Here is a 26046-nt window from a genome sequence, read left to right as displayed (position 1 = left end):
GTTGTCTGATCACAGCCCAAGTGCTTCTCCTTTTTCTTTCAGAACAATCCGATTTGGATCAATGTCCCCACAAGCTGTAGCTGCTGGTGTATCCTGCAGACAGGTTTACCACTCTTTATTTTTTTAAACACACCCCCCCCCCCCCCCCCGCCCCCCTTTTCCCTTTAAGTCTGCACCAGGTTCGTCACTATGGAAACAATCACTTACACGCGCCGTCAGAATATTAATTGAAATGAGCGCGTGTTAGCGTCGACGCGCCTTCTGTGCGGACCAGCGTCTGGCTTTTACAGTCGAAGAGTGAGGAAAGAGAATCGACCCGCAGTGTAAGGAATTTAAGCCACATTACCAGCGACACAACGGGAGTGTGACTAGCTGACACGGGGAGAGTGTTAATGAGAGGACCGGGCACATCCAGTGCCTCCTGTTCTAGCATGGACACACACACACACGCACGCACGCACGCATGCACGCGCACACACAGAAAAGTGCAGTTCAGCAAAGTTTCCCATAAAAGCTGAGTGGTGTATAGGCTGGCCCGTGGAGGCTGGCGGTGTGATATAGAGCTGAGTGGTACGGCGCGTGTTGGCACCAGGATGTTGCCCGTCACACTGTGTTCTCTGTGTTTAAGTTGTAACACTGTATATTCATCACAATGCAGAGACCACAGCTTATGCTAGAACTATAGCGGAGTTACAATAATGGACCGTTTCTTGATACAGTGGCGTCGGCGCGTCTCCTCTGTATTCGGTGACATTCATAAGTCTTCCGAGACACTGGGGGCTGTTTATTAAGAAAGCTGACATTTGCGGTTGTTGGTATGATGCATTGCCTTTATCCTCCTGCAACTTACAATAAGGGAAGTAATTAGAGGATCCACGAGTGTAATTACTTTCCCGCAGTTTCGTAAGACCAGTACACCTTGTGTATTTCTTCTCCAGGTGAGCCCCAATCCTTTAGCAGTAAATCTTTATTTATTTGTCTGTTATTGACGGTATAAATAAGATAATCTAAATGCATGTTACACATGTCGTTAAATGAAGACCGTGTGTGTCTGCAGCCAAACAAACGGCGCACACTCTGTAGCACCCGCACACCAGCAAGACTCTATTTTCACACACACACACCGTCCGTGAACTTGGCCTCTCGGCTCTCTGAATCATTTGCTTATTATGGTATATATGATAAGGTACTGTTAGCTCGCGATGCATAATACATGACTTCCTTTTTTTTGCGCATGAGAGAGAGGCCCGTGGAACTCGCAGCTCTCCCCCTCGCTGTAATAAAGTTGTCATGTCCACCTAACGACTTGGTGTTGAGATAACCGCACCGCCAGCTTAGCTTTAACTTTGTCACTGTGCGACCGTCAGCACTTTTCACTCCTGTTTTTATTTGAGTAAGCATTCCTCTGCATATACTGACTGATCACAGTCTCTCTTCACAGACTCTTGACTTCCAGTCAGAAGTAGCGACTCTCCATGCGTCCCCTCTCAGCCCACCTCTGCGTCCTACATGTCGGGAGAAGAGCGTTCACAGTATTTTGATTGTGTTTTGGGTTTTCCGCCCGTCCGGTCCGTTCTCTTGAACTGATTTAGAATCTGGTGGTCAAAGGTCACTGTGACTTCACCACTTTACACAAATGACGCGATGACATTTTGGACGGACATGGAGGTAAACTGGTTGAGGGAGGCATACAACCGTGAGGCTGTAACTCTAGTTTGTAACCGTTCAGCCAATCAGGTGCAGAGATCTGACTTTGAATTCTGACCCTTGTCCTCCTCCCCACCTCTTCATGCTAAACTTTCATACACTCAGCGTTGAGGTCTATCGCCACAGGTGTCTGTGTCTCAAGCCAGAAAAGCAAATCGCAAAGCAATGTTGGTTTGTGTTGCGAAACAGCCTCGTTATCTCTTTACCTGACGTTCATATTGGATATCAGATACAACTAGCAAGCCAGCTCTGTTTTGAAAAAGTGACTTTATGTTGTCCATAAACTGTGCCAGAAGGCTTTTACGGTTCAATTTGTTTTATGCCAATAGATGTTAAAGTCTAAACTTAAGTGCTTTAATTTCCTGAATCCCTACGATTGTGCTTCCTCATATTGTTGGAGGAATTGTAAAAGTACCTGATAGACGTGTGTAGTTTTACGTTCAGGGAGCTGGACACCACCACTCTGGAGTGTCACGAAATTTGGTACAAACATTTATGGTCCTCAGAAGATCCCTTAACTCTTTATTTGGCACCATCATCAGTTCAACATGTTTCAGTAGTCTGATACTGGGTTTATGACCAGATACCTGCAAAACGATGGCATTCCCATCAGCCTCAGCTGTTCTTTGTGTTCGGTGCTAATTACACACGCCAAGGGGGTGAAGTTTTCAGATTTGGTTTGATTCCTTAAAAAAAAACAAAGATTATCTTGAAACTTGGTGAAAAGGTTTAGCATGGGCCGAGGAAGAACTCATTATATTTTGGAGGGGATCACGGGGGCGGACACACAGATTGTTTTTCGCTGTCGTTAACATTGCGAGATGGGGCACGGCCTTGGCGGAGGTCTGCACTCTACGAGAGCCCTTGCAGTCAGTCTAGTGTGTTAGTATGCTAAAATATGCTAAGATGGTGAACACTTGCATGTTATTGAGCATGTTAGCACGCTGATATTAGCATTTAGCTCAAAGCTCTGTCGTGCCCAAGTACAGCCTCATAGAGCTGCTAGCGTGACTGTAGACTCATATTCTCTATCACTATATATATATTTATATATATATATATATATATATATATATATATATATATATATATATATATATATATAAATGCGTAATTTGCCATCCTGCTATCTCTCCTGAGATACATCATTTTATGGATGATTCATTGAGAAATGGATGAAATAACCAGATAGGTCTCCAATTTCAGAAAAATGAAATACCTGACGAATCAAGACACTTCACTTCTATTATATTAACGCAAATATCCAAATCCAAAAAGTTGCCATTTAGCAGTTGCGTTCGTTTGTAATTTTCTGTCCAATGACTAATCGGTACCAAAGTAATCTTGTAGCACTGATATCAACAATGTGACGCAAACGCCTGTTGAACCAACAGCTCTCTGATAAAGTCTGAGCAAACACTAACTACTCTAAGCTTCATAAAACACAAAGTGCCATGCCACTGACTGTCCTCACTCCCTCCCAAACTTTTGAGGAAAGTCTCCAGCTCTCTTCGCTAGTCCTGCTCGGCACCTGTTCAGCGCGGCTGTGGCGCGTTTAGGGGCTTTTTTCTCTCGTAAAAAATAACATCTGGGGAGGGCTGTGTGTAGCCAGTAGGCAGGGAAATTGGCTGCTTGAGGGACCGTTAGTTGTTGACTCTCCTATTCCCCGCCCGCCTCACTTTGTCATGGCTGTGTACAGAGCGAGGGGAACTATATATATTTGGCAGCCGTGATTCATACCCAACAGATTGCGCGGCTACAGAACACAGCACGGCTGCAGAGTCAAATACAGCAGCATTTGCATTTAGTGCTAGTCGAAAAATCATTGAGATTCAGTGCGTTCCTTGGCAGCCGTTGGATTTATTGAGTGTACAAACTCCCAGAGGTTTACACAGCTTGTGTGTCTTTTCAATGGAGACATGTTTCACTGTGTCTTCAATATTCAATCACTGAGGACATCCATTAATGGTGGCTATGAAAGAGTAGTTTTGTTCTTCCCCAAGCTATTCATAGCGATGTCCTTTCAAGGAATCCTAAGTGTACAAGTGCCTTATTATACTTGTTGATTAAGGCGTTTTTTCATTGGTGTTTTGTTGAATGTGAATTTAAGGACAGAGGGAGGAATCTTAGGAAGAGGGCCGCATGTTAATAGAACAGATGTATGCCTTTTTGAAGGGCTTTTTAATAACCCAATTCAATATCTTCATCCTCAAGAAGCTTTATGTCACTCAGCGGGAGGTTTATCACAGTTTTCATGTCGCAGACCCCCGCGTGGACGTATTAAACCACGGAGCCGCAGAGAGGTGCAAGTCAACCCTACAGCAGGACAAACTCCCCCACACCGATACCTGCTACGCTCCTTTGTGTTGTGTTGTGGCGGGCCTTGATCTGAACGCAGCCTTTTTCTACTTAAGTTACTCAGACGGGCATTACTTCTCGTGACTGTTTGCATTCCAGATCGGTGAGAGGCAGCCTTTGTTTTTTTCCTGACGCACAGCCGCTCCTTTCAGCATCCGAGCGAGTCACACAGCTTCTTCTCCCAGCTGACCCGGTGCAGTTGTAATTCAGCCCATTAACGAGCCAAGTAGAATGTCCTTAATGGGGAAACAACAACAGTACAGCGGCGCACACCGTGGCAACTGTTGTTTTACTCTGTTGAGCAACAAATTAGATAACCGGCGACCTCGGCTCCCCTGTTTTTGTTTTTTTCCACCATGCTGCTCGGCACAGATAACTGCCTTTACTTTATCTAGATTGGCATTGGCCACGGGCCCATTTCTTCACGCCTTTCCTGTGCAGCCTCCGCATCTCCATTCGGCCATACTGAGCATGTTACATCATGCTGTCTCAATGCATGACGTGCAACGTGTTACCGTTATGGTACAAAAGCAAAGGCCGAGTAGCAGGACAGGAAGAAAAAAATAAATCAAAGATGAAATACTATCTGTTTGTATATTGGCAAGATTCGAAATTCCAATGCATCACTGGATGCGGACGGATTCGCCTGGAACAAACAGGCTGTGATTTGTGGACTTAAGAGGTAGCTTCCTTCTATCGAGGCAGAGGCTTACTCAGAGACAACAGATGCTCCTGGTTTCCTGCAGAGCGGGATGAAACCAGAGCCTCTGTTACTGAAGATGCCCCGGTGCTGGGCTCCTCCGTGTGTCCGGAGAGTAAATAAAATGCCCATTTCTTGCGCCACCGTCCATGCCGGAGGTTTAATTTTAGACCAATCACTCGCCATGTGCAAACAGCTGCTAATGCATATCCGATAGTCCTTCTTTCTCTCTCTGTCCGTCTCGTCACTCCGCCCTTCTCCTCTCGGTCTGTATTATTTGGGAGTCTCTCTAGCCTGATCTTCTGTTAACCCCGACTGTGCTCAGCCTGCAAAAACACTGCACAAGTCTTTGTCGTCTTTGCAATTTCTTCCACAAAGTGGATCAACGCCTCCGCTGTTTACAAACCGAGTCGGGTTACTGCACGGCCCGACACACTGCAGCGACCCGCAATCAAACGGGCACGCAGCAGATTATATTTCATAACAGGGAAGTATGGAATCACAGTTGTGACGCGCCCGCCTCTAAATAGCAACTAAAACGCAATCATCCACACAATCCACAGCTCCAGTTTCTGTTGTCCCGCTGAAAGTAATCATCCTGCCAAGGTTTTCATTTGGATACTGAATAATTGATTTGGCACACGCCCACAGTTTGTGCAGCCGTTGTGTTTTCTCTCTCGTCACAAATATCCTTCCCCGAGGTTTTCATAGTCCTACAGGTTATTAACTAACTAACTAACCCAGCTGGGAAGTGTTGACACAATCAAATATCATAGCAATTCCAAGAGAGTGCCTCAATATTGAATGAAGGGCAAATAATCCGGAAATGACTAAAAATTGTTGAGAAAGGAGCCCGAGCACAGTGACTCCATACTGCAGTCGTCCTGAACTAAAAGAACACTAAGCGGACAGCAGCATAATTAGCTATTAATTCATTTTATATAGTTTTTGTTACAGTTCAATAATTGCTATTAAGTAGCAATATAATCATAGTGTCAGAACAAATGTGAAGTCATAGAAACTAATTCCAAAGATGATTGTTTTTTATGCTTCAAAAAACTAATTCCTAGAAATAATTGAGACATTTTCACCTCCTGCACTAAAAATCAAACATTCTGCAGTTAACTGCCAGATATTTAGACAGAAGATACTTTCTAACCAAAATGATATCTCTAAATTGGATTTCAATGATGTTATTATGATTATGATATACTACATGATCATAGCTACATGGTGTTGTACGACTGCTGCGCCCCGAGATAAAAAAATACTTCACCTTCTGGAATGCTTCATGTGACTAATGATTGGAGAAACAACCAATCACAGCTGGCAGATATTTCTTCTTTCTTCCGTGAATATTTGTGTACCGTGAACACATGGAGGAGAAGTTAATCGTTTTAATGCAGGGCTACTCGGAGCTTTATACGATCTGCTCACGGACTATTTTACCTGCTTCTTTACATCCAACAACGTCCGGTTGAAAGGTCAGCCAAACTAACGCAGATTGACAGTGTTTAGTTTAGCCAGTGAGGCTAACGACTAAGCTACCGCAACTTCACCACCAGCGTCATCGCAGCGCACAGCGGTAGCACCTTTGGATAAATGGACGTAAGCGGCACGACTGCTGTTTTCTACACCTTTTTATGTGAACGGCCCCTTAAAAACCAAAGAACAAATTGTGTTAAAACTAATCCTTAATAACGATACAATCCAAATCATTGTACTCTCGTTTGACAACATCAACAGTAAATCCATATATTTGCTAAGCATACATTTCATGAACGGCACCGACCGCATCGTCTTCACTCGGCTGATATTTACACCTGAGGCAGCTCTGATGTCCCCTCCCCTCTCGCTCTCTGCCAGGCAGGCCCGAGCCCCAGAAATAGCAGCGCTGGTGTATGACTCATCTTTTCAGCTATCGGAGATGCCCGACGAGAACGCCACTAAAAAAAGGGACTCATTAGTCATGCGCCACGCCCACCAAAAAAAAAGACGTTCACGGGAGGCATTTGAGGGTTACCGGGTCAACGCATGTCCAACAGGAATCCCTTCACCAAAGCTCGGTGACCCCCTCCGATCAGCTCCTTTCTTGGCCCCTCACACCCTACACCTCTAATCCACAAGGCCTCGTACATTTTTCCTCGAGCCCATTTGCTCATGCTCCTCGTTCTCAGCCCTAGAGACCAAAGTCTGCCCCCTTTCAAGATCTTCTCCATTCCCAAGAGTCCCCTTCCAGTTTCTTTCATCTCCCCTCCAATCTTTTGCTTCCGTCTTTCATCTGCTTGCTTCAGTGTTCCATCCACCCTCTCGCCTTCATCTCCATGGTTTCTCCCAACTTGCCCAGCCCCTGAAACTTCATGTGCATTCTTCAATCGTCTTCTGTCACCCTTTTCAATTCATCCCCCCCCCCCCCAAAGCCATCTCTACCATTTGATTTATTTGACTCTCTGACTAAAACCTCTTGTTTTCTATCTTCTGCCTCGATTCTCCACCCAGGACTTTTACTTCTGCCCTCTGCCCCTTCCTGTACCTTCTAGTACCTTCTAACCCTTCCAGGTCCTTCCGATGGAAACCATGATTATTCCTAATGTTCTTAATGCCTTAACAGCTGGAGCTACAACTAAAACTCTAACCCTCCACCCTCTACCTCAGCAGCCACTTCCCCATGCTACATCCCCCGCATTACCCAACTAACACGCAGCACTGAACCCTCCCTTCTTCCTCCAATTCCCCCTCTGGTTCAGCCCCCAATTTCAGCTTTAGCACCCCCCGCCTCCCGACCGAATCCATCCTCCTCTTCTCCTCTCGGGCTGGCATCCTGAGCGGCGGTGCCCCGATGGAGGTCAGCCCGGTCTCCCTCTGCCGTGAGAGACAACAGGGGGAGGAAGGCGAGGTGAACCGCTCTCGACGGCCGTCACTGCGCCGTGCGGTGGGTGAGGATGAAGAAGAAGGGAGAGGGAGAGAGGAAGACAGTGGGATAGAGGGAGAGTGAGGGCAGGAGGGTAGAAGCAGAGCGAGCGCGAGAGAGGGAGAGAGAGAGAGAGAGAGAGAGGGGGAGAGAGAGAGAGAGAGAGAGAGAAAGTGGTCCGGCGCTCACAGCTCACATCGCTGGCTGGCTGGCTGGCTCGCTCACTGTTGACGAATGAGCTGTCTACCCACGGGGCTGGGAAACGGCAGCTTGTGACAAGCTGGGGAGAGGGGAACATGAATGTAATGCGTACCTTGCCTCGCTTGCTTTCAGATACCGGCCAGAAGAAGACTCCGGAGAAGAAGGATGGGAGGCGCATGTCGTTCCAGCGACCCAAAGGGACCATTCAATATTCTGTGAGTAGCGTGTGAGCAAACTCTGCTCTCTCTCTGTGTTTATGTCGTTATGTGTTTTTGACGCTTTCCTGCTCCTGTGCTGCTGCTGCTGCTTCTGCTTCTTCTGTGTGTGTGTGTGTGTGTGTGTGTGTGTGTGTGTGTGTGTGTGTGTGTGTGTGTGTGTGTGTGTGTGTGTGTGTGTGTGTGTGTGTGTGTCTGCTGCTGCTGCTGCTGGTTTCTGTTGATCCAGTAATATTCTGTCTGTAGCTGTTGTGCTTGTGTGTTATGAAGACACCGTGTCCGACCATGCTTGGTAGCTCATTAGCGAGGGGGAGACGCATTTTGTGGATTTTGCCAGTAACACGTGTACCTCATTCTCACAGTGTTTACATAAAGGCGGTGTGTGTGTGTGTGTGTGTGTGTGTGTGTGCACAGACGTGCAGGGTAGCTGGTGGCAGGCTTATGGAAACAATGTATCCTCTGTTAGAGTCCTTGTGCAGCAGCACAACGCTCAGCTCCATTTTGCATGTTGATGTATAGAAAGGAGAGAGGAATTCTAGCAGCTCCGTGCGTTTTTCCTCCAGCTGGATCAGACCAGGACAGACAGGTGGGAGTGCTGGCAGGATGTGTATTTGTTTTTCCAGCCCGTTCTCCGTGCCACGTATCGGCGAGCATTCCACCACAGAGTTCGCTGTGCGAATGACCTTCCAACTGCGTTGTCATTTCTATTGATTTAGCTGTTGTGTAGGAAAAGGGGAGGATGGGGGGGGGGGGGTGTAGCGAGAGAGAGAGAGCGAGAGCTCTGGTTCCCTGGAGTGAGCTGAAAATGGAGCCCGTCTCTGCTTTGCCTGGTTGTGTTCTTGAAATGACCCTCAAATCCAGCTGCAGTCTGACTGCTTTTCCTCGCCTCTCTCTCCGTGGCAACAGTGAGGAGTGTGATCGCCGTGGCTCAGCTCCCGCTGTCTGCCCGTCTGCTGAGGAGGAAAAGAGAGGAAGGGAGCAAGGAGAAAGCGGAAAGGAAGGGAGGGACTCTCTTCTCCCCAAAACTCTGGCTCCAGTGTCCTCTGTAGTGTTTTGCGGCAATTTCCCCGTCTCCAACACCTCAATAACAGAGAGACCACCTCCGCATCCACCGCCCCTCCCCGACATGTCAGTCATCCAAGACTCGCTGACTGACAAGGCCCTTGTTTATCTCGCTGGGGCTTGAACAACCTAAAGCGCTACAACAGGATATTTGTCAGAGCCAAAGCACTGTGTCATGGCCCTCATATGACCTGATAAGTGCAACAACAAGTCAGCGAGACGGACAGAAATGCTGGTGTGTTAGGAAAACGGGGAGAAATGTACTTTGCAGGGGGAAAAGATTCATATCTCAATCACACGGCATGCCAACCGTGTTCATGTCACATACACTGGTTTGCTGCTGGTGTGATGGATGGATCGAGCACTGCCAATGATTGTGTCCTGTAGCCTGACACGCTTGCAGCGGCACGTAGCGAGGAGGCTCGGGGCCCCCGAGAGCGTTTTTAAGACGATAGGACCAAGCTACAGAGAGACACATGGGGGCCACAGTCCCAGTGATTGAGAAGTGGCTTTATCTTAAACTCATCTCCGACGTGGCCGGCGACGTTTCCTTATTTCGCTCGCCAGCAGATACGTTTTTAATCTATTGCCCGGCTCTCACCGGAAAAAGGAGGGTTTCCTTTTTTACGCCGCCTTATCAATACAATCTCCCTCCTCCTCACCCCTCTACCTCACACACAGGCTTCTTTCAATGTCCCTTTCTTTTTTTTTTTTTCGTATTGAGAAATAACCTGAGCAGCTGCAACCCATCTGCCTAGACACTGATAACGCCGGTCCATTCAGCCAAGTCCAGCCATTGGCTGACCTGCGTCCAATTAAAAAAAGTGTTTGAAGTCCGTGGGAACAACAGCGATGGATGAGGAAGACAGGAAGACGCGGAACAGAGAGAAAGCACAGAGGTGAGCCGTCCTCTCAGCCGGTGAAAGTCAAACAAAATGAAGAACGGAGAGAGTGCGGGGCCGCACGTATTTATCTCCAGACACACCAGCTTTATCACACCATGGACGTAGATGCTCTAGTTGGGAGGCTATTTTGGATTTTGCCTGAACTGCGGGGCTCCACAGGGTGTCCTGACTTGCAAATAGCTCGGTAGGTTTAAAGGACAGATTCTGGTTTATTAGTGTTAGTTTTCTAGCTTTAGAAACTGATGCTCACCTATTCTATTGAGGTGCTGGCTCGCAGGCGGACCTGAAAAACGAGAATGGGAGAGCCTCACCCTCCTAATTTCAGTTTGCTAGCCTTGGCCATCATTTCTATCGGTTATGAAAACATTGCACTCTCCAAGGTAAGTGTCATTGATCTTTGGACACGGTGGAATCGCTAAAAGGAAAGTAAGAAACGAGAGCAGTCAAATGATCAGACGGGCTGTAAACAGTTCAGGCGCATTATTTTGCGGCGAAACCAAAATCACACCCAAATGATTATCACGAGTCACAAGTCCCACGGGGGAGGGTGTGCACATAATTCTGGTTGAACCAGGAATTCAGTCTCTTAACTGTAATAGATGTTTACAGCAGAGAGTAATGCTGTTCGCAAGTTACTAAAAAAAGCAAGTTAATACAAATTTGTAGCGATTTTAAAAGAAATTGGCAAGGTTGATAACCCGAGGGGTTTGTTTAAGACCTGTCGGCCCAGGGATTCTGAGACGATGACCATGTAAAGACAACATGCCCAGTTGTTCTCCTGCTGCCTCTATACTTACCTCAAATACAGGCACACGTGCCCCCAAATGATGCAGTCTGGTCCTTCTTCTAACCAGCAGCAACCATGGCCCAGAACTACAAAGACAACCTCTATGTTGTGATCAACTCTTGTTTATTGTTGAGTCATGTTTATCTTTTGGCCTGACCCTCCCTGCCCACACGCTGTTTCAGTCTACAGCGGTGCTCTCAGCAGAACTGGCACAGCGGGGCTCTCATTACATTTTGTATAATGACACGAGAGAGCAGTTTTTAGGGGGAGCGGCTGTCTGGATTCCAGATTGTAGGCTGCAGTGGAGAGAAGGAGGTTGTCAGCGTTCACCGTGTTGTCATTCTGGCCAGCAACACGATCGGTCAGACAGCCTCATCAGCTGTGTGTGCCCTCGTGGGTTGGAGTTAAACAGTTGTCATGGCTCTCGGTCATTTGCCCCGAAATGCGTATTCACTATCGGATGGGGGACATTTGCAATTTGTACACGGACATTCATGGTGCCCAGAGGATGAACCCTCATGATCCTCTTACTTTTCCTGTAGCGCCACCAGCAGGTCAAAGTTGACACTTATCCTGTGAAATATCTCAGCAGCCATTCATGGTTCCCAGAGGATGAATCCTGAAGACTCCGGTGATCCCTCCGCATTCGTGAGGATGAATTGTAATAACTTCCTCTAACGCCATCATCAGGTCAAAATCTCTAATTTGTCCAATACTTTGCCGTCTGGCCAAAAATACAATTCCCATCAGCCTCAGCTTTATGTTGTCCAATGGATAATTATCAAATGTTGGTGAACAGCATGTTAGCATGCTTCAAATTAGCATCTGGGCTCTCAGCATCAGTATGCTGCTAAAAGAAACTACTCTTTATGGTCTACAGTGTGATCCAGATGTGTCACAGTTTCACCAGATGTGAAGAGGGTCTCTCAGTGTCACCAGTCTGCAGGTGGAATGGATTTCAGCTGGGCTCAGAGGAAGAGCTGTGGGCATGAGAGGACTTGCGAACATTAGATGAGTCAAGCAGCGGTTGCCGTGTGTGTGTGCGTGCGTGTGTGTGCGTGGGTGCGTGCACAGAAAGACACACACACACACACACACACACACACACATCGCCGGCGTTCTTAACTTCGAACCCTCCCGACAATCAGTCGCTCTGATTGCATTATTCACTGCTGGGTGGGAGAGGAGATCCCACTGTTTGAGCTCCTTCACAGCTCGCTGTCTGAGAGCAGGAGGAGTCAAAGGATGATGGAGGAATGATGTGATCGGAGGGGTGCGTGGACGGTGCCGCTAAAAGGGACGGAGGAGGGGATGGAGGGGAATGCATGTGGAGAAGATGGAGACAGCTGGATGGGTAGAAGAGAGAGACCCAGATGTCAGCATCTCACTCTGATTTGAACCATGTTTGAACAATCGCTCACACTCCACCTTCATGTTGGAGCTTGTGATTTCTGGGAGAAGCTGTAGAGATGGAACATTGTTTCAGTCGTCTTGTCATTTTTGAGAATGCATTACTGGCCATAGGCGATAAACGTCTTGTGTTATTTCTACGTGCACCCGTGGGACAATCGTTTAAGACACGAACTGTCCCATCGCTACGACCAGTTGTCCCCATAAAAACCAAGGGCAGGATCGGCGCTGTTAGCAGGCTTCCCATTTTTTTTATTTTATAAGCTACATAAAGATTTATTTTGTTAGTTAGCCAAGCTACAAAATGACTTGGCTGTTAATTCCACTTTTGAACGTATTGATTAGAGTGATGTAAGCTCCCTGATTGGCTCATGCTCACATTGGGGTTCGATCAGCCGGACAACATGTGGAGGTGGCCTGGCTGTGAAGAGGCAAGCCGGAGCTGGGGCACAGCTGGGGCACAGCTGGACCCGCTGTCTGAGTCCCGTTAAGTTACTGATGAGGAAAACCCAACATTTCCTGATATTTTGTCTCGAGTATAAAATAACGAGGAATTTTTATTGTGAATAATTTATAGGAAAATGTGTTAAAGCACCGAATCAGTGAGATTTAGTGTGTTATCTTCAGTAAAACAAGTCTACCAATAAAGCAGGGAGGACGAGTAAGCAGAAAAAAATAACTAGAGCTTTTATTGTGATGAATTTAATGGAAAATGTTATACAACCAGTGTTTGGTCCACGACAAATATCTGATCAGTCACAGTGTGCGGACACAGCGGAGTTCCGATGTGGCGCGTCCGATAACAAAAGTTGCGTTGAAAAAACAAAGTGAGTCAAAGTGACTCTCACTTTTGTGTTGGTAAATCAGTGGAAAGGCCATGAAAGCCTGAAGCAGCGGATCCGTGCCGGGCACACAGAGATCCATCAGAGCTTGAGGGTGAGACAGCAGACTTGTTCCCCCCCGGTCACTCAGACAGGGTCTAAATGTAGGTCTGCAAACCATCAGAAAGGGTGTGTTTGCACACAATGCACATGCCATTAGCGTAGTAACGACAAAGTCGCCATGGCAACTGTCATGCCATAGCTGGGCTTCATCCTTCATTATAAGATGAGGAGCGATGGCTGCTTTGATATGGCATTAAGGGGTGATGAAACGGTGCTCGGTTTGAGTTTTATTTCCAGTTTAAATCATTGTGGCGTCTCTTTTTTACTATTCTCCAGTTTCTTTTATTTTCAGTGAGAATGTCCCACACCTGTGAATGGTTACCTTTTTTTAAAACACATTTCTTCCCACCAAGAAAAGACATGAGAGTGCATCTTATTTGCGTGGTTGGCCTCTCGCAGTAGCGCTGGTGGATTTGCTCTCACGTTCCACACTTAACGTTCCCACCGAGATGCCAGCGAGGCTCTTTAATGGAGCTATTAGTCTTTGGCCGTCCAGCCGGCTGCCCTTGTAGAATCCGTGCGTCCTCTCCTGTTCAACAAGGTGACCATTAGCTACACGTCAGTCACTCTCGAGATGGCTGTGACGGTGAGTCTTCCGCTACCCTTCTGCTAAGAAGGACAGACGTCGCCCCCGAACAGGAAGAAGCTTAATTATTCATCCCCAGATCGAGATGAATAATGGCTATTATTGATCTGGAGGATAAGACGATAGGGTGCACCTGTCATTAGTGGCTATGATCCTGATTGTGATTAGTCTCTTTCCCCCTCCCTCTCGTTCTCGTGTCAATAACAGCGGGTCACATCTACATGTCCCCTGTCCTCTGCTGCTTAATTGAGTTGGACATAGCTCCCCTTACGGTGGGATCGACGGCTGCGTCTCTTCTTGGTTTTCGGTGGAGTCACATGGCTCATTTCAGTGGTCCTGTGACGCACGAAGACACTCGTGTTGCTAACAATGATTTCATATGTAGATTAAGTGATTAATTAAGCTTAAAGGGCAAACTTGAATCATACCATTATTAATGAACGCCACATTTAGTGCCAAGATCAGCCCACCGCCTGGCTCTGCCAATGTTTACTTCAACAGCAGATATTTGACCCACATTGATTGGCTGATACGAGAGCTACCAGAGCAGCTATTTGATAGGACAGCCAGCAGCAGTCATTGGTCCAGGCTACAGGCTTTAAGATATCTAGTTTGAGAGCAGAAAGCAGCGCTTTCGTCAATAACGGCCACATAGGTGTCCTCGTATCGCAGAATGCTGAAGAAAACCCGAGTAACAAAGGGTGTTTTAGCAGCTGTGAATGTCCTGCAGACCTGAGTGTCCTATAGGGTCGGCTTTGTACTGAGCAACAGCGGAGCCATAAAGCTAAAAATAAATAGTTCATGGATGAGACGGTAGCAAATAGCACCAAGGGAGAATCGATGCCCTGTGCTGAAGCCGCCTGCATGAAAGGCTCTGACACTGTAGGAGCTCTGCTGATGATTAACTCCTTATGTTCCTAACATAACAAACAAAAAAAACTCCTTCTGCCCCTTAAAACAAGACGTCGATTTGAATACACTTTCCAATCATAAAATGCCAGCCCTGTACCAAGGACATCATATAAATGCTGAGCAGCAGATTGTAAATACCTTTGGGATGGGACTGCTAATTTTATGGCACACGACAGTAATAGTTTTTACTGCTGTACTGTGAAGCTATTATTGTGTTCTTTAAGGCTGTGTTGTGAACCCACGTGTCATTGTGGAGCCTCTCTGGAGGTGAACCCTGTGACTTGGAGGACGGGATATTCATCAAGCCGACGTGCCGCTGTTGTCTGAGCGAAACAGTACGTCTCCCATCGCGGATGAGATGACAGGTTATGAAGGAGCAGCTGTTAACGACGCAGTTATGAGGAGACGCTTGACATGGGACACGCACCTGTCACCACATCCCACTTACGTCTCTATTGGGGGATTTGTTTCAGACGCTATGGTGAAAGGCAGTTTTATCAATACTATTCCACTACTATTATTTTAAATTTATACGAATAAATCCCATCACAACATAATCATTTAGCCTATTAAATAGGCCCAGAGTTAACTTCCAATACCATTATTCCATTATCACCTTAGATTCATTAGGGATAGTTTGAATGTGTTTATGGAATAACCTAACATCATTTTGATGAACACAGTTTTTCTTCTAAGTGTTAGCTGCATAGCTTAATCTCAAAGACATAAAGCGAAGCAGTTTCTGTGCGAGAGTATTTCAACACGATGACTGGTGGTGCTAAAATCTTGCACCGAGTTGGTCTTTGTGTGTCGACATGCAAGCTAGTATTTCGGTTTGGACTCTTGGGTTATTTACATGCAACATAGAGAAACCTTTGGTATGCTTGATACCAACAGTATCCAGGTTGATCACCAGTTAAATCCTCAACATCATGCCCTCAGCAGCAGAGGATGAACCCAGTTCGGTTGGCTGGGTTTGGCTTCTTCTCAATCTGATCAAAAACAACAGCAGATGCATCCGAATGGTATTCAAATTTCCAAAATGACTGTAATGTGGCAGCTTTGTGTACTACATCTTAGACGTCTTCCTTTCTATTTCCCAGAATGGTCTGTAACACAAATCCCGTTCATTTCTAAAGCTTTGTCCAAGTCTTCAGGGCCTCGGTTGCTGTGCAACCTCCGTTTAACTCGATCTCATCTTTGATGGAATTATTGAATTAAATCTGGCCTGATGAACAAGCAGTGAAGATATAGAGGTATCAAATACCATTTTGAAATATGAAGGACGCCTTTCTAATTTGATTTGTTCCTAGAAACTGATCAAATTAACATTTAATCTAGCCGGACAATTTAATCATCTCAACAAACTGCTGTTATTGTGTATCTCCACTTTTGACCCTTCAAGGAGATCCGTCTGTGAACAGGGCACAAATAGACATCGGGACTAACAGGCGGTCTGTGTGTGAATCAGTATGTCATTCTTCACTTGTCACACTGATAGAAAAATAAGTTATTTAGTTTTTAATCGACGTAGTCAGTGACGGTGTTTGAGGGGTAAAGGAAGGTCCTCGCTTCATTTGAATCCAGCTGCAACGAAGGCTGGGCGACATGGAATAAAGTCTCCTCCAACCATATAGTTCATATACTCACAATATACAATATAACATGTTTTCTGGTAATTCTATAAATAGACTTTATGAAATACTCCTGTGTGAAATACATGCTTGAAAAATGAAAATGAGTGAGCATTTTCTCATTTAATTAAGATCTTTAGTACAAAATGAATACAACAGTTAAATTACAGAGAATTTCTTTTTAATTATTTCCAGCTTTACACTGACTATTTTAACATGTACACACACAGTTACAGATTTATCGGAATAAAGGCCTTTACACACAAGGGACTTGACGAATAAACAACACGAAAATACTCGCCTGCTAAAATTCAAAACTATTCATCAACACTTTGTGAAAGTTGCAACACTTTCTCAACAGAAGGTTTGAATAGATTGGCGCAGGCAGAGGACCAACTAGCGGGATCCTATTAACCCAGAGCAGAGTCTGTCTGAGGTAAACTCTTGTAAAGCCTAAGCCACCGTAAGCTACTTAACAAGTTTCTTTTTAGCAAAATGCTCTGAGTGAATTTGAGTTCCCTCTGGTAAACTGTTACCCATTGTATTTATCTTGGGCTTTTATTTTGAAATGTAAGAACAGAAGGAGTCTGGTCTTTTGTCGAGGTTGAAAGGAGCAATAAAGTTTGCCGTCTTGGTTCGGACTCCGGCGCCTCTGTGTTGTTGTGCACTCTAGTGTACGTTTTGCACACTGTCCGTTCCACACAACTTGGTTGTTTGATGCCTTCATTCGTTCAAAGCTCAGAAAATATCAACCAAAAACAAGAATTTGGAAAAATATGACCTGTGACTAAGAAACGCCCCCAATGTGTGACGGCATTATGACAATAGTTTGATTTATCTCATCAATTCAGATTTTCTGAGAAAGTTGAGTTAGTGCGTGCTTATTATCAATTTAGATGACGCAATTGTGTATCACGATATCTTTATATATGATTTCCTCATTGCATTCAAACAAGATGAATTATCTTATGGGTTTATTGCCCCGCCCTTTCTACAACCAGTTACCGGGCGCGAATAGTCAACCTCCACCCATACCATCATCTTCATCATCCTCTTCATCTATGGTGTAGATCTGCTCAATGTGTAACGACTGCCAGTGATCTCGTAACTCAGTCAGCGCTGCACAGCCTGCCCACCCAGTCCATACTGCCCAATGCATCCCTGCCCTGCCTTGTTCATTGTTGTCCACACAAAAACAAATACTCACACTGCTGAGTCATGGAGACTGTATCCCAGCAGCGTGACTGACCTCACATCTGATTAGTGTGCATCCAAACCCAGTGTAGCCCGCAACCTGGGCCTCAGTTTCACACTTGGTACACCCTCGGCCCGCTGTCTTCCCCCCCGAGCTAGTTCAGTCTCATAGTCGAGTCCCATGACATCAGGACTGTTGATCAAAACCAATTCACTCCACAATTATTTTGTCTGCTGCTGAGATTTCTGGGTTCAACTTTGCAGTTTTCAGTTTCAAAACCCAAAGCGCTTTTACGTTGGCCCTCCAAGATGCTCCTTCACCCACTTAGTTTAATTCCTCAACATCACAAGACCTTTCAGCTTCAAACGTTGAGCTCTGCCCTCGAACCAAACACAAGTGACACGGCAGTGTTGCTGTCACTGTGCTTTCATGGTGATTAGTCTGTTAGTGGCCGTTTCTGCTGGATTTCAGCCTTCATTAGCCAGCTTTCTATCACATGACTGTGGTCGGTATCACAAAGAGGGTTTTCTCTGAGACGTTGTGTCAATGTTGTTGTTGTTGTTGTTATTCCCCTGGCTGCCTGTAGTGGACTCGCTTCAGCCTCAGCCTCATGATGGATGGGTGTTTGCCTGAATCCATTCATTACAGGGTTTTTTAACCAACTGAAATAACCGTGATCATTTGAAATGACACCTAAATATTTAGTATCGGAGGCATGGACAAACATTCTACTGTTTGTGAATTGTTGTCAAATACAATACACGGCCAAGGGTTTTTTGAATGCGGGGTTCACCATTATTACTTTTCCAGTGTGGCAAGCAGGTCAGAAATGTACTTGCCCAAAGGCAATTTGTACTTGCCCTAAACAAATTGTTGTTCCTGCTTCTTGCAGGAAATGCACCACCTTGTCATACTTGATCAGCAGTGTTTCCCCTACGACTGAGAGGAAAAACGCAACATATTTAATTCAAATTCAAACACAGATTTCTATGCCAATGTAAAATCTGAGTTGTGTAGGAATGGCAGATTTATTTAATAGAAATGAAGCCAGGTCCTGGCCTGGCTTCATTCCACCACAACCCAGTCCCCGGCCTTGGCCCCTCTCTCCTAAAGCCCTGCTCTATCCCATCATCAGAAGATGCTCAAGTGAACAGGCTCAATAACACACTTTGAATATTTCAGCTTGATTTGCTCCTCTTGAAGCCACAGATTCCTGGGAACGATGCCATACAGCCTCTATTGTTCTCGCTAACTCAAGCTCACTTTTTTTATTTTTCAAATATTTGAAAAATGAATTCCTTAGAGCTCTGTTTCAAACCAAATATTAGTCCATGCACACTTCGTGTGTCTGTTTCTGAGTTTTACCGAGTTAGTTACAGTGAAAACATTCACCGGCTGCAGGCGGCTTCTGAGTTTCTGCATTTTCTGCTTCTTTCCTCGCTGTTGTCATGCGACGACACGACCGTGATCAGGTCATGTGTGACTACCACACACACACACACACAATGATTCTGTGTTACTAATGTTCCAGCTCGTCTGTCTTATTTCCCCTTAGTCTACTACCTGTCTCTGTCTGTCTGTCTGCTTGTCTGTTGCCAGAATATCCTCCTGGAAACAATCTGTCATGTGAACAATTTGGAGATGCTGTCATTCCATGTTGTTTTTGTGTGGCTGTTTGCACACACGCACACACACGCACACACACACACACACACACACACACAGACACACACACACACACACTCTCAAGGAAAGCTGCACACATCCACATGCTGAGAACCACAGAGGCATTCCCATGACTGTTGCACTAAAGCATACAGTGCCATTATCCTGTCCTAATTATACACGGCTCAGGGTCTGTCTGGTCCTCTCCCCTGAGCTCACTTTTTTTTTTCCACTTGTACCATGATTCTCACACGCGCAGGCACTTTCTGACATGGTTGTCATCCTTATTTGGAAGGTAGAAACTCCCACCGGGGCATGTTGGGATGCTTAACTGCTTCAGACACGTGGAGCACGTCTCCGTTGTATGGATTTTAAGTGGCGGAGATAAGCCAACGCACCTGTGTGTTTAAAAACAGCAGGGAGCAGCAGCTGAGCCAGTGTGATACCTTAAACCTAAGGTGAAGCGCTGCCTCTTCTTCTGCTTCTTTGCACACTCGATATGGTTCAGGATCTGTTTATCAAATTGAATTAAGTGTAGAGCTAGTTAGTCGCAGGGCTTTTACTTTGTCTTTTCAAACAGTATATTTCAGTGTTAACATTACAAGACGAAACGCTATACCACAGCGGATGTACTAGTCATGAACAAGGTTTTATATATATATATAAAGAACATCGTTTTTTGACAGACCGGCTGTGCCTAGTTACAGTTGCTGAGCTATGGTTGACCAATCCCCATTCAGGGGAGGGGTTTAGTGAACGGTCAAAGGGCTTTTTGTGCAACATGGTGCATAGACTGAAGGATTAATCAATAATGAAAACGATCAATTCATAGTTTGCCGTGGACCCTATGCACATAAGAGTCTAACTTATTTTAAATTGGGGGAAAAAAGGTTTCTGTAGCTACTTGAGTGGTTCACAAGATAACACGAAACTGCTGCTGACATTCATGTCGGTTCATATTTCTGCCAGCATCCTTGCCTCCCGTGGGAATCTATTCCTGGTCAACAGCTGACAGCTTCGATTTGTATAACATCCCCAAATCTAACATGCAAAAATCAAACATTTAAGTAATAATTGCACAGCTTTGTTTTTTTTCAGTATTTCTCTCTCTGTCTCTCTCTCATTATCTGTGTCACGTCTTCCAAGTCTTCTCCCCTCTACAGCGTCATGAGAATGCCCTGGACAGACTCAGGAGTGTGATTGTTGTGTCCTTTCTTTTGTTTTGTGATCCAGGTGGAATCGCGGGACACGTTGAACAACATTGCGCTCAAGTTTGATACCACACCCAACGAACTGGTTCAGCTGAACAAGCTGTTCTCCAGAGCAGTGGTGCCTGGCCAGGTGTGAACCGCCGTGCACGCCTTCACTAAAATATTCAGCTGCATCACTTCATCACTGTCCTCCAGCAACCTCACATGCACTCCTTCTAACGCTCCGGTCACTTGTCCTGATCTCACCATCACCAGACATTTTCTACTGTGCACTTGGGAATCCAGGTGGAGAAATTGGATGTAGAATTTATTTTGGGAACATCACATGCTTTATGTGTTTATCCTTCAACTCTCTGAGGAACTTGCTGACTCACTTTTCAGATCCCTACTATCTGCATCACTTAATTGCCTGCTAATTACAGTGTAATTTGTCCCATTAGGATGCAATCCGTTGCAAAGGACCAATTTTGTTTCTAAAAAGATACAATAATATATGTGGTGCTTGAATTGTCCCAAAGATTTTTTTAGTTCCGACAACATGACGCAAAACATCCCATCTTTAAACCGCGAAACACACTGCCAGCCTCCCAGGCTTCTCATCCTAGATATTTTATTGCTTCAGCAACAAAGTCAAATTCAAGATTTGTTGAGGGAAAGTGACAAAATTATATTTTGACTCTGTATTTCTTGGGGTCAAATTAAATCCCTCTCTTAAGTGATCATTTCAATATTTTGGGAAATACTCTTCTCTTGCTTAGAGTTATATCAGAAGATCAATACCACTCTTATGCCGTTACTCTGAATATGAAGCTATGGTTAGCATGAATTAGCACGACGACTGGAAACAACTAGCATGGTTCTGTCGACCACAACGTATAGATACAGAGGGCAAAGAAGTCCCGCCCACACCAGAGGGAAAAATACTTCATGGCTCTTTGGTGACTTTGTCTTGTTTGAAGATGCATCTTTTTCACTTTCTTCTGCTAGCAAACAGAAAAGTGTGTACACAGCTGCTATGTGGTGGGATAAGAACCCATAACTAAGTGACGAACTGAAAAACTGAACCTTGAAGAAGACAAAAGTGAGGCATCAGAAAGCATTTTGTCCTAAAGTCAGCTTTAGGCTAACTATATTTCTGTATGTTAAGCCAGAGCATTTTGACAGTATGCAACTTCTGTTGTAGTGGAATGTGGATATATCAGAAAGCTATGCATTATTGTGTTTGCAAGTGCCATAGCTAACTACAGTATCTTGCTGATGCATAGCTAACATTAGCTCGCTAACTAGCTATCTTCTTAATCATTGTTCTTCATTACTTTAGTTGTCAGGTGCACTCCTGGTCGACATATACTGCTAAAATAATCCTGTGACATGCTAACATGTTTCATTAGCTAGCTAAACGATTAGCTATGAGACTTGTGTTGATTTTCTTATCTAACTCTTAGTCAGAGAGCAAATAAGTATATTTCCTAAAAGGTCAAACTATTTCTTAAACAGCTTGCCTTTAGTCTTGTGTGTCACTACATAATGCAACAGATATAGCTCCCCATCGCTGTAAATAGCAATAGACATATGTTGGTTTGCTTTTATTGCGAAACACAGATCCACACATTCCATCAATATAGAGATTGAGCTGAAACAATTTACTTTTGTTTTACGTTTTCTGGACCAAATGATTCATAAATTGATGGAGAAAATAATCCACATATTAATAATGAACATAATTTGTTGTTGCTGTCCTATATAGAAATAAATCAAATTTAAACATGGTTTGTGTTCTAACTACATGAAAACCCTCGGTTCCCATCACTGACATTTCTGACACATCGACTTGCTGTCATAACCACTTTCCCTTTCTCTGTTCATCCCAGTCAGTAGCATGAAGCTATTCATTCATGTTATTTGTCTTGCTTTGTGGTTGGTGTGTTTTGTGTATGCATGTGTGTGAGCGAGACATTCTCTTTATCTCTGTGTGTGTGTGTGTGTGTGTGTGTGTGGTGGTTGCAATGCGTGTTTGCACAAAGGCAGTGCCTGTGTAAATACAGAAATGGATTGTGTTTGCAGGTTCTGTACGTTCCTGATCCCGACTACGTCTCCAGTGTCGGAAGCTCCCCCTCCCTCAGTCCCATCAGCCCCCTGTCTCCCACCTCCTCAGAAGCTGATTTAGAGAAGGTGACGGTATGTTGACCACACCTCCAATCTCACACAAAAAGGATGTTAACATAACTACTGTCATGCTATTTATGGGTAGAATCAAGAACTGTATGACATATTTACCAAGATAACTGGTAGATGTAACATTTTGATCTAAAACTTTAATTCTAACTCCTGCTACAGTCATTATTAAGCTAATGTAACGCAAGTTTATCATCCAGCTAACAGAAACGGAGGGAAAACTATGAACATTTTAAATGTTTGGCCATTGTTTTCTTTAATTTTGTCAGAGATAGTTGACAGAGGAAATCTGCTAACAGTACAGTGCCTAAGACTGTATATAACAAATGCATTTAAATGTTACGATCTCAGGGAGTTCATTGTGATTGAAGCAGGTGATCATTTCAGCCTGTGTCTTAATTTTTAACGAAAATACTCAGACCCTTCAGTACTTGCGCGCACACACACACACACACACACACAGACACAATCAAATTACCAGGAATACAGTCTGTGCCCGTCTGTCACCACCATACACTGACTTATCCTTCAACCACTGCTGTCGCATTTTAAAGCTCCGTTCATTGTCAGCCTGAAGGTGAATATACAAGACAATGTGTCGTGCTGTTCAAGGGCAGAGAGGTGCCAATCATTTCCAAGGACGGGTCAGACAATAAAACCTGCCTTGTATTTTCCAAGGACAGGACAGGACAGGAAGTGATGCGTATCTTTCACAAACAGTCAAAGTCAAGGACACAATGTTTTGCTTTGCAATTAGGACTGTCTGTCTTTTCTTCACTGTGTGGTGGAGGCACCTCTTGTGAGACAATGGAATGATTTCTTCTTCTGCATTAACCCAGAGAGCCTTTATGCTCTAACCATTGTGCTCTAACCATTGTGCACAACTGCAAAAGTGTCAATGACACAATAAAGTCCATGATTTATTTCTGTTGTGTTCCTTGATACGAAGGCAGCGAGGATGCAGGAGTCCAGGTGACGTCAAACTACCAACAATCCAACACAATAAATATCCCAATCAATGAAATCACCCCTAGTAGAATATAAAACACAAGTTTTCCATCAGCCACAATTTGTTCTTTTAAAAAAAAAAAGATGTGGTCATTAATAATACTGTTATTTAGCTCCTTAGGGCTGTTCTGCCCACCGGCTGCTAACCGCTAACGTTGACTAGCTCTCCTGCCGATATCAACACAGATTTGTTCACAATGTAGCGATATCAGGGGAAAGATCATGCAGGATGAACGGATCGGGTAGCGAGTGATGTGTTGTTGTTGTTCCTGTGTAGCGTAAATTAGCTGATAAATGATATGATATTGGATCGGTGCATATATTTGTGTACACGCTGATACCCGATCCAGCTTTTTAGACTGTATCAGATGGATTTCTGACACTGGTGTCCATCTTCAATGCCAAACCCTCCCCACTAAGATGACTGTCTAACAGACCTCCTAGATAACTTAAAGAGGGAGCGGTACTGTTCAAACTTATCTTCAACTTAGTACAAAGCTGCTTTGACATAGCATATGCTTTAGTATCCATGTAAAAGTGACTTATTCTTACTATGTTATTGTAATGTAACAATGAGTAAATGTATTTAGGCATTTATGACACTAGTCGACAGATACATTCTCTCACAAAAACACATTTTACAAATATCCTCATTTCATTTCTACCTCCTGAATTTGGGTCAAGTTGTTTATTTTACTAATTTCATATACTTGCATTCTTAAATAAGACATTTATTAAATTGCTATCTTAAGGAGGCAACACAAAACATGCAGATATAGAGATATATATATATATATATATATATATATATATATATATATATATATATTTATATGTCCAAAAAGATCATGAGCTTGTGTGCTATCGGCTTCATGTTGACATTGACCTTTGGAGGCAGAAACAGATTCCCAGAGCAACCGTCTGTGGACAAACAACTGCTTGTGGACGCGGTCCTTTTCAGCCATGGAGCCGACATGTAAAACTGCTGGAGCATTTACAGAACAAAGTGCACGTGTGACCCGGGCTGTTAGAAGAACGGGCACTGCTAGTGCGTGGCTCCGAATTACTATCCAAGCTGCTGACAGCAATTTTTTTTTTTTTTTTTTATCCTTATTGTAGTTTCTTTACATGATGATGGAAAAAGGTGGCATCTAACCGTGCAGCCAGATGTACTTCTGAACACATCAAGTGATCCCATCTTCTGTGTGTTTTGGTCCATGCAAACATAGTATGTTGATAAGTCGGGGTAAAGAATCTCTGCAATATCCATTTAATTCAAAAGGTTTATTCCTGCTCTGATTTATGGCCGAATATAGATGTAGAAATGCTTCACATCACACGTTTCCGACTTGTCCCTCTCAGCTTCACTATAGTGTCACATAAGAAACAGAAACCGGCTGCAGGTCGGAGGCTCGTCGTCTGTGACCGCAGTGACTTCAGGTCCGGTCAGCTGAACTCCTCCTGCCCTCACAGCTCTTGAGACCAGCAGTGCGAGCCACCTCCCTCGGCTGCTGTGTCTGCAGCATCAGAATGAGCCAATCACTGAGCACCGCAGGAAGCCCAGTGGTCCCTGAAGAAATAAGACTGTTTGCTGGTCTCCATGGAAACGGACGTCTTGTTTTGCCGCTTTTGTGAGAAAATGGATACCGCTCCCTTTCCGCCGCCGTCACTGTCGCTCCGCTCGGGTTCAGACACCCTCCCACGGCAAAGCATGCGCCCTTTCGTTCGCTGTCGTCTCCATCCATTAATACCCCCCCCCCCTCCTCCCGGTTGCCAAAAGAAAGGGCCCCCGTACATTTACTGCTTATCTATTTGGGTCATGCCTGCGAGAATGGCGAGCACACTCCGCGGCTCTCGACGGGTGAGGATCAGAGAGAAGGGGCCGTGACTGCGGTGAAATTAAGCCTTTAAAAGTGATGCCGTGTCTGATATTTAGAGCAACTAATGAACGGAGCAGCTCGCTTTCCCAGACGAGCAGCCAGGCAGCAATTATTCCAGGCAGAGGAAGTGTGCTTGGAAGGCAGAAGGGAGGGAACATTACCTCACCCGATGTGCCAACTCCGTATGTGTTTGTGGAGGCGTTTTGTGTGTGTGTGAAAGCGTGTGTATCCGTCATCTCTGCGTGTTTTTGTGCGCCTGCCTGCACACTCCTATCTCTTTCTCTTCTTGTGTGTGTGTGTGTGTGTGTGTGTGTGTGTGTGTGTGTGTGTGTGTGTGTGTGTGTGTGTGTGTGTGTGTGTGTGTGTGTGTGTGTGTGTGTGTGTGTGTGTGTGTGTGTGTGTGTGTGTGTGTGTGGTAGTATTATGGATGCAATCAGCATCCAGGTGCCGTTTGATTTTTAAGCCACAGGAAAGAACCTTAATAACTCACTCGGCTTCTTTTATTTTGTTTCTCTCCAGAATCCCCGGCATCTTTTAATTACAAGCCAATTTCGGTGCTCGTCTCAATGAGGGTATTATC

General features: G+C 44.9%; 1 protein-coding gene across 3 annotated transcripts in view; it reads left to right on the top strand.

Moving 5' to 3' along the window:
• The window catches only part of oxr1a (oxidation resistance 1a), an 82484-nt gene that overhangs the window by 29160 nt on the left and 27278 nt on the right, over nucleotides 1–26046 (top strand). For all 3 annotated transcript variants that reach the window (XR_013767186.1, XM_079164852.1, XM_079164851.1), the window contains exons 2-4: nucleotides 8010–8092; nucleotides 20426–20533; nucleotides 22468–22581. Coding sequence is in view for 2 of the 3 variants with exons in the window: in XM_079164851.1 (XP_079020977.1) it covers nucleotides 8010–8092; nucleotides 20426–20533; nucleotides 22468–22581 (305 nt within the window). In the remaining variant the exon portion in view is untranslated. The remainder of the gene's footprint in view (nucleotides 1–8009; nucleotides 8093–20425; nucleotides 20534–22467; nucleotides 22582–26046) is intronic.

The sequence above is a fragment of the Pholis gunnellus genome (assembly GCF_910591455.1).
Source record: "Pholis gunnellus genome assembly, chromosome: 8".
Taxonomy (NCBI): Eukaryota; Metazoa; Chordata; class Actinopteri; order Perciformes; family Pholidae; genus Pholis; species Pholis gunnellus.
This window is presented reverse-complemented; position numbering and strand designations above follow the sequence as displayed.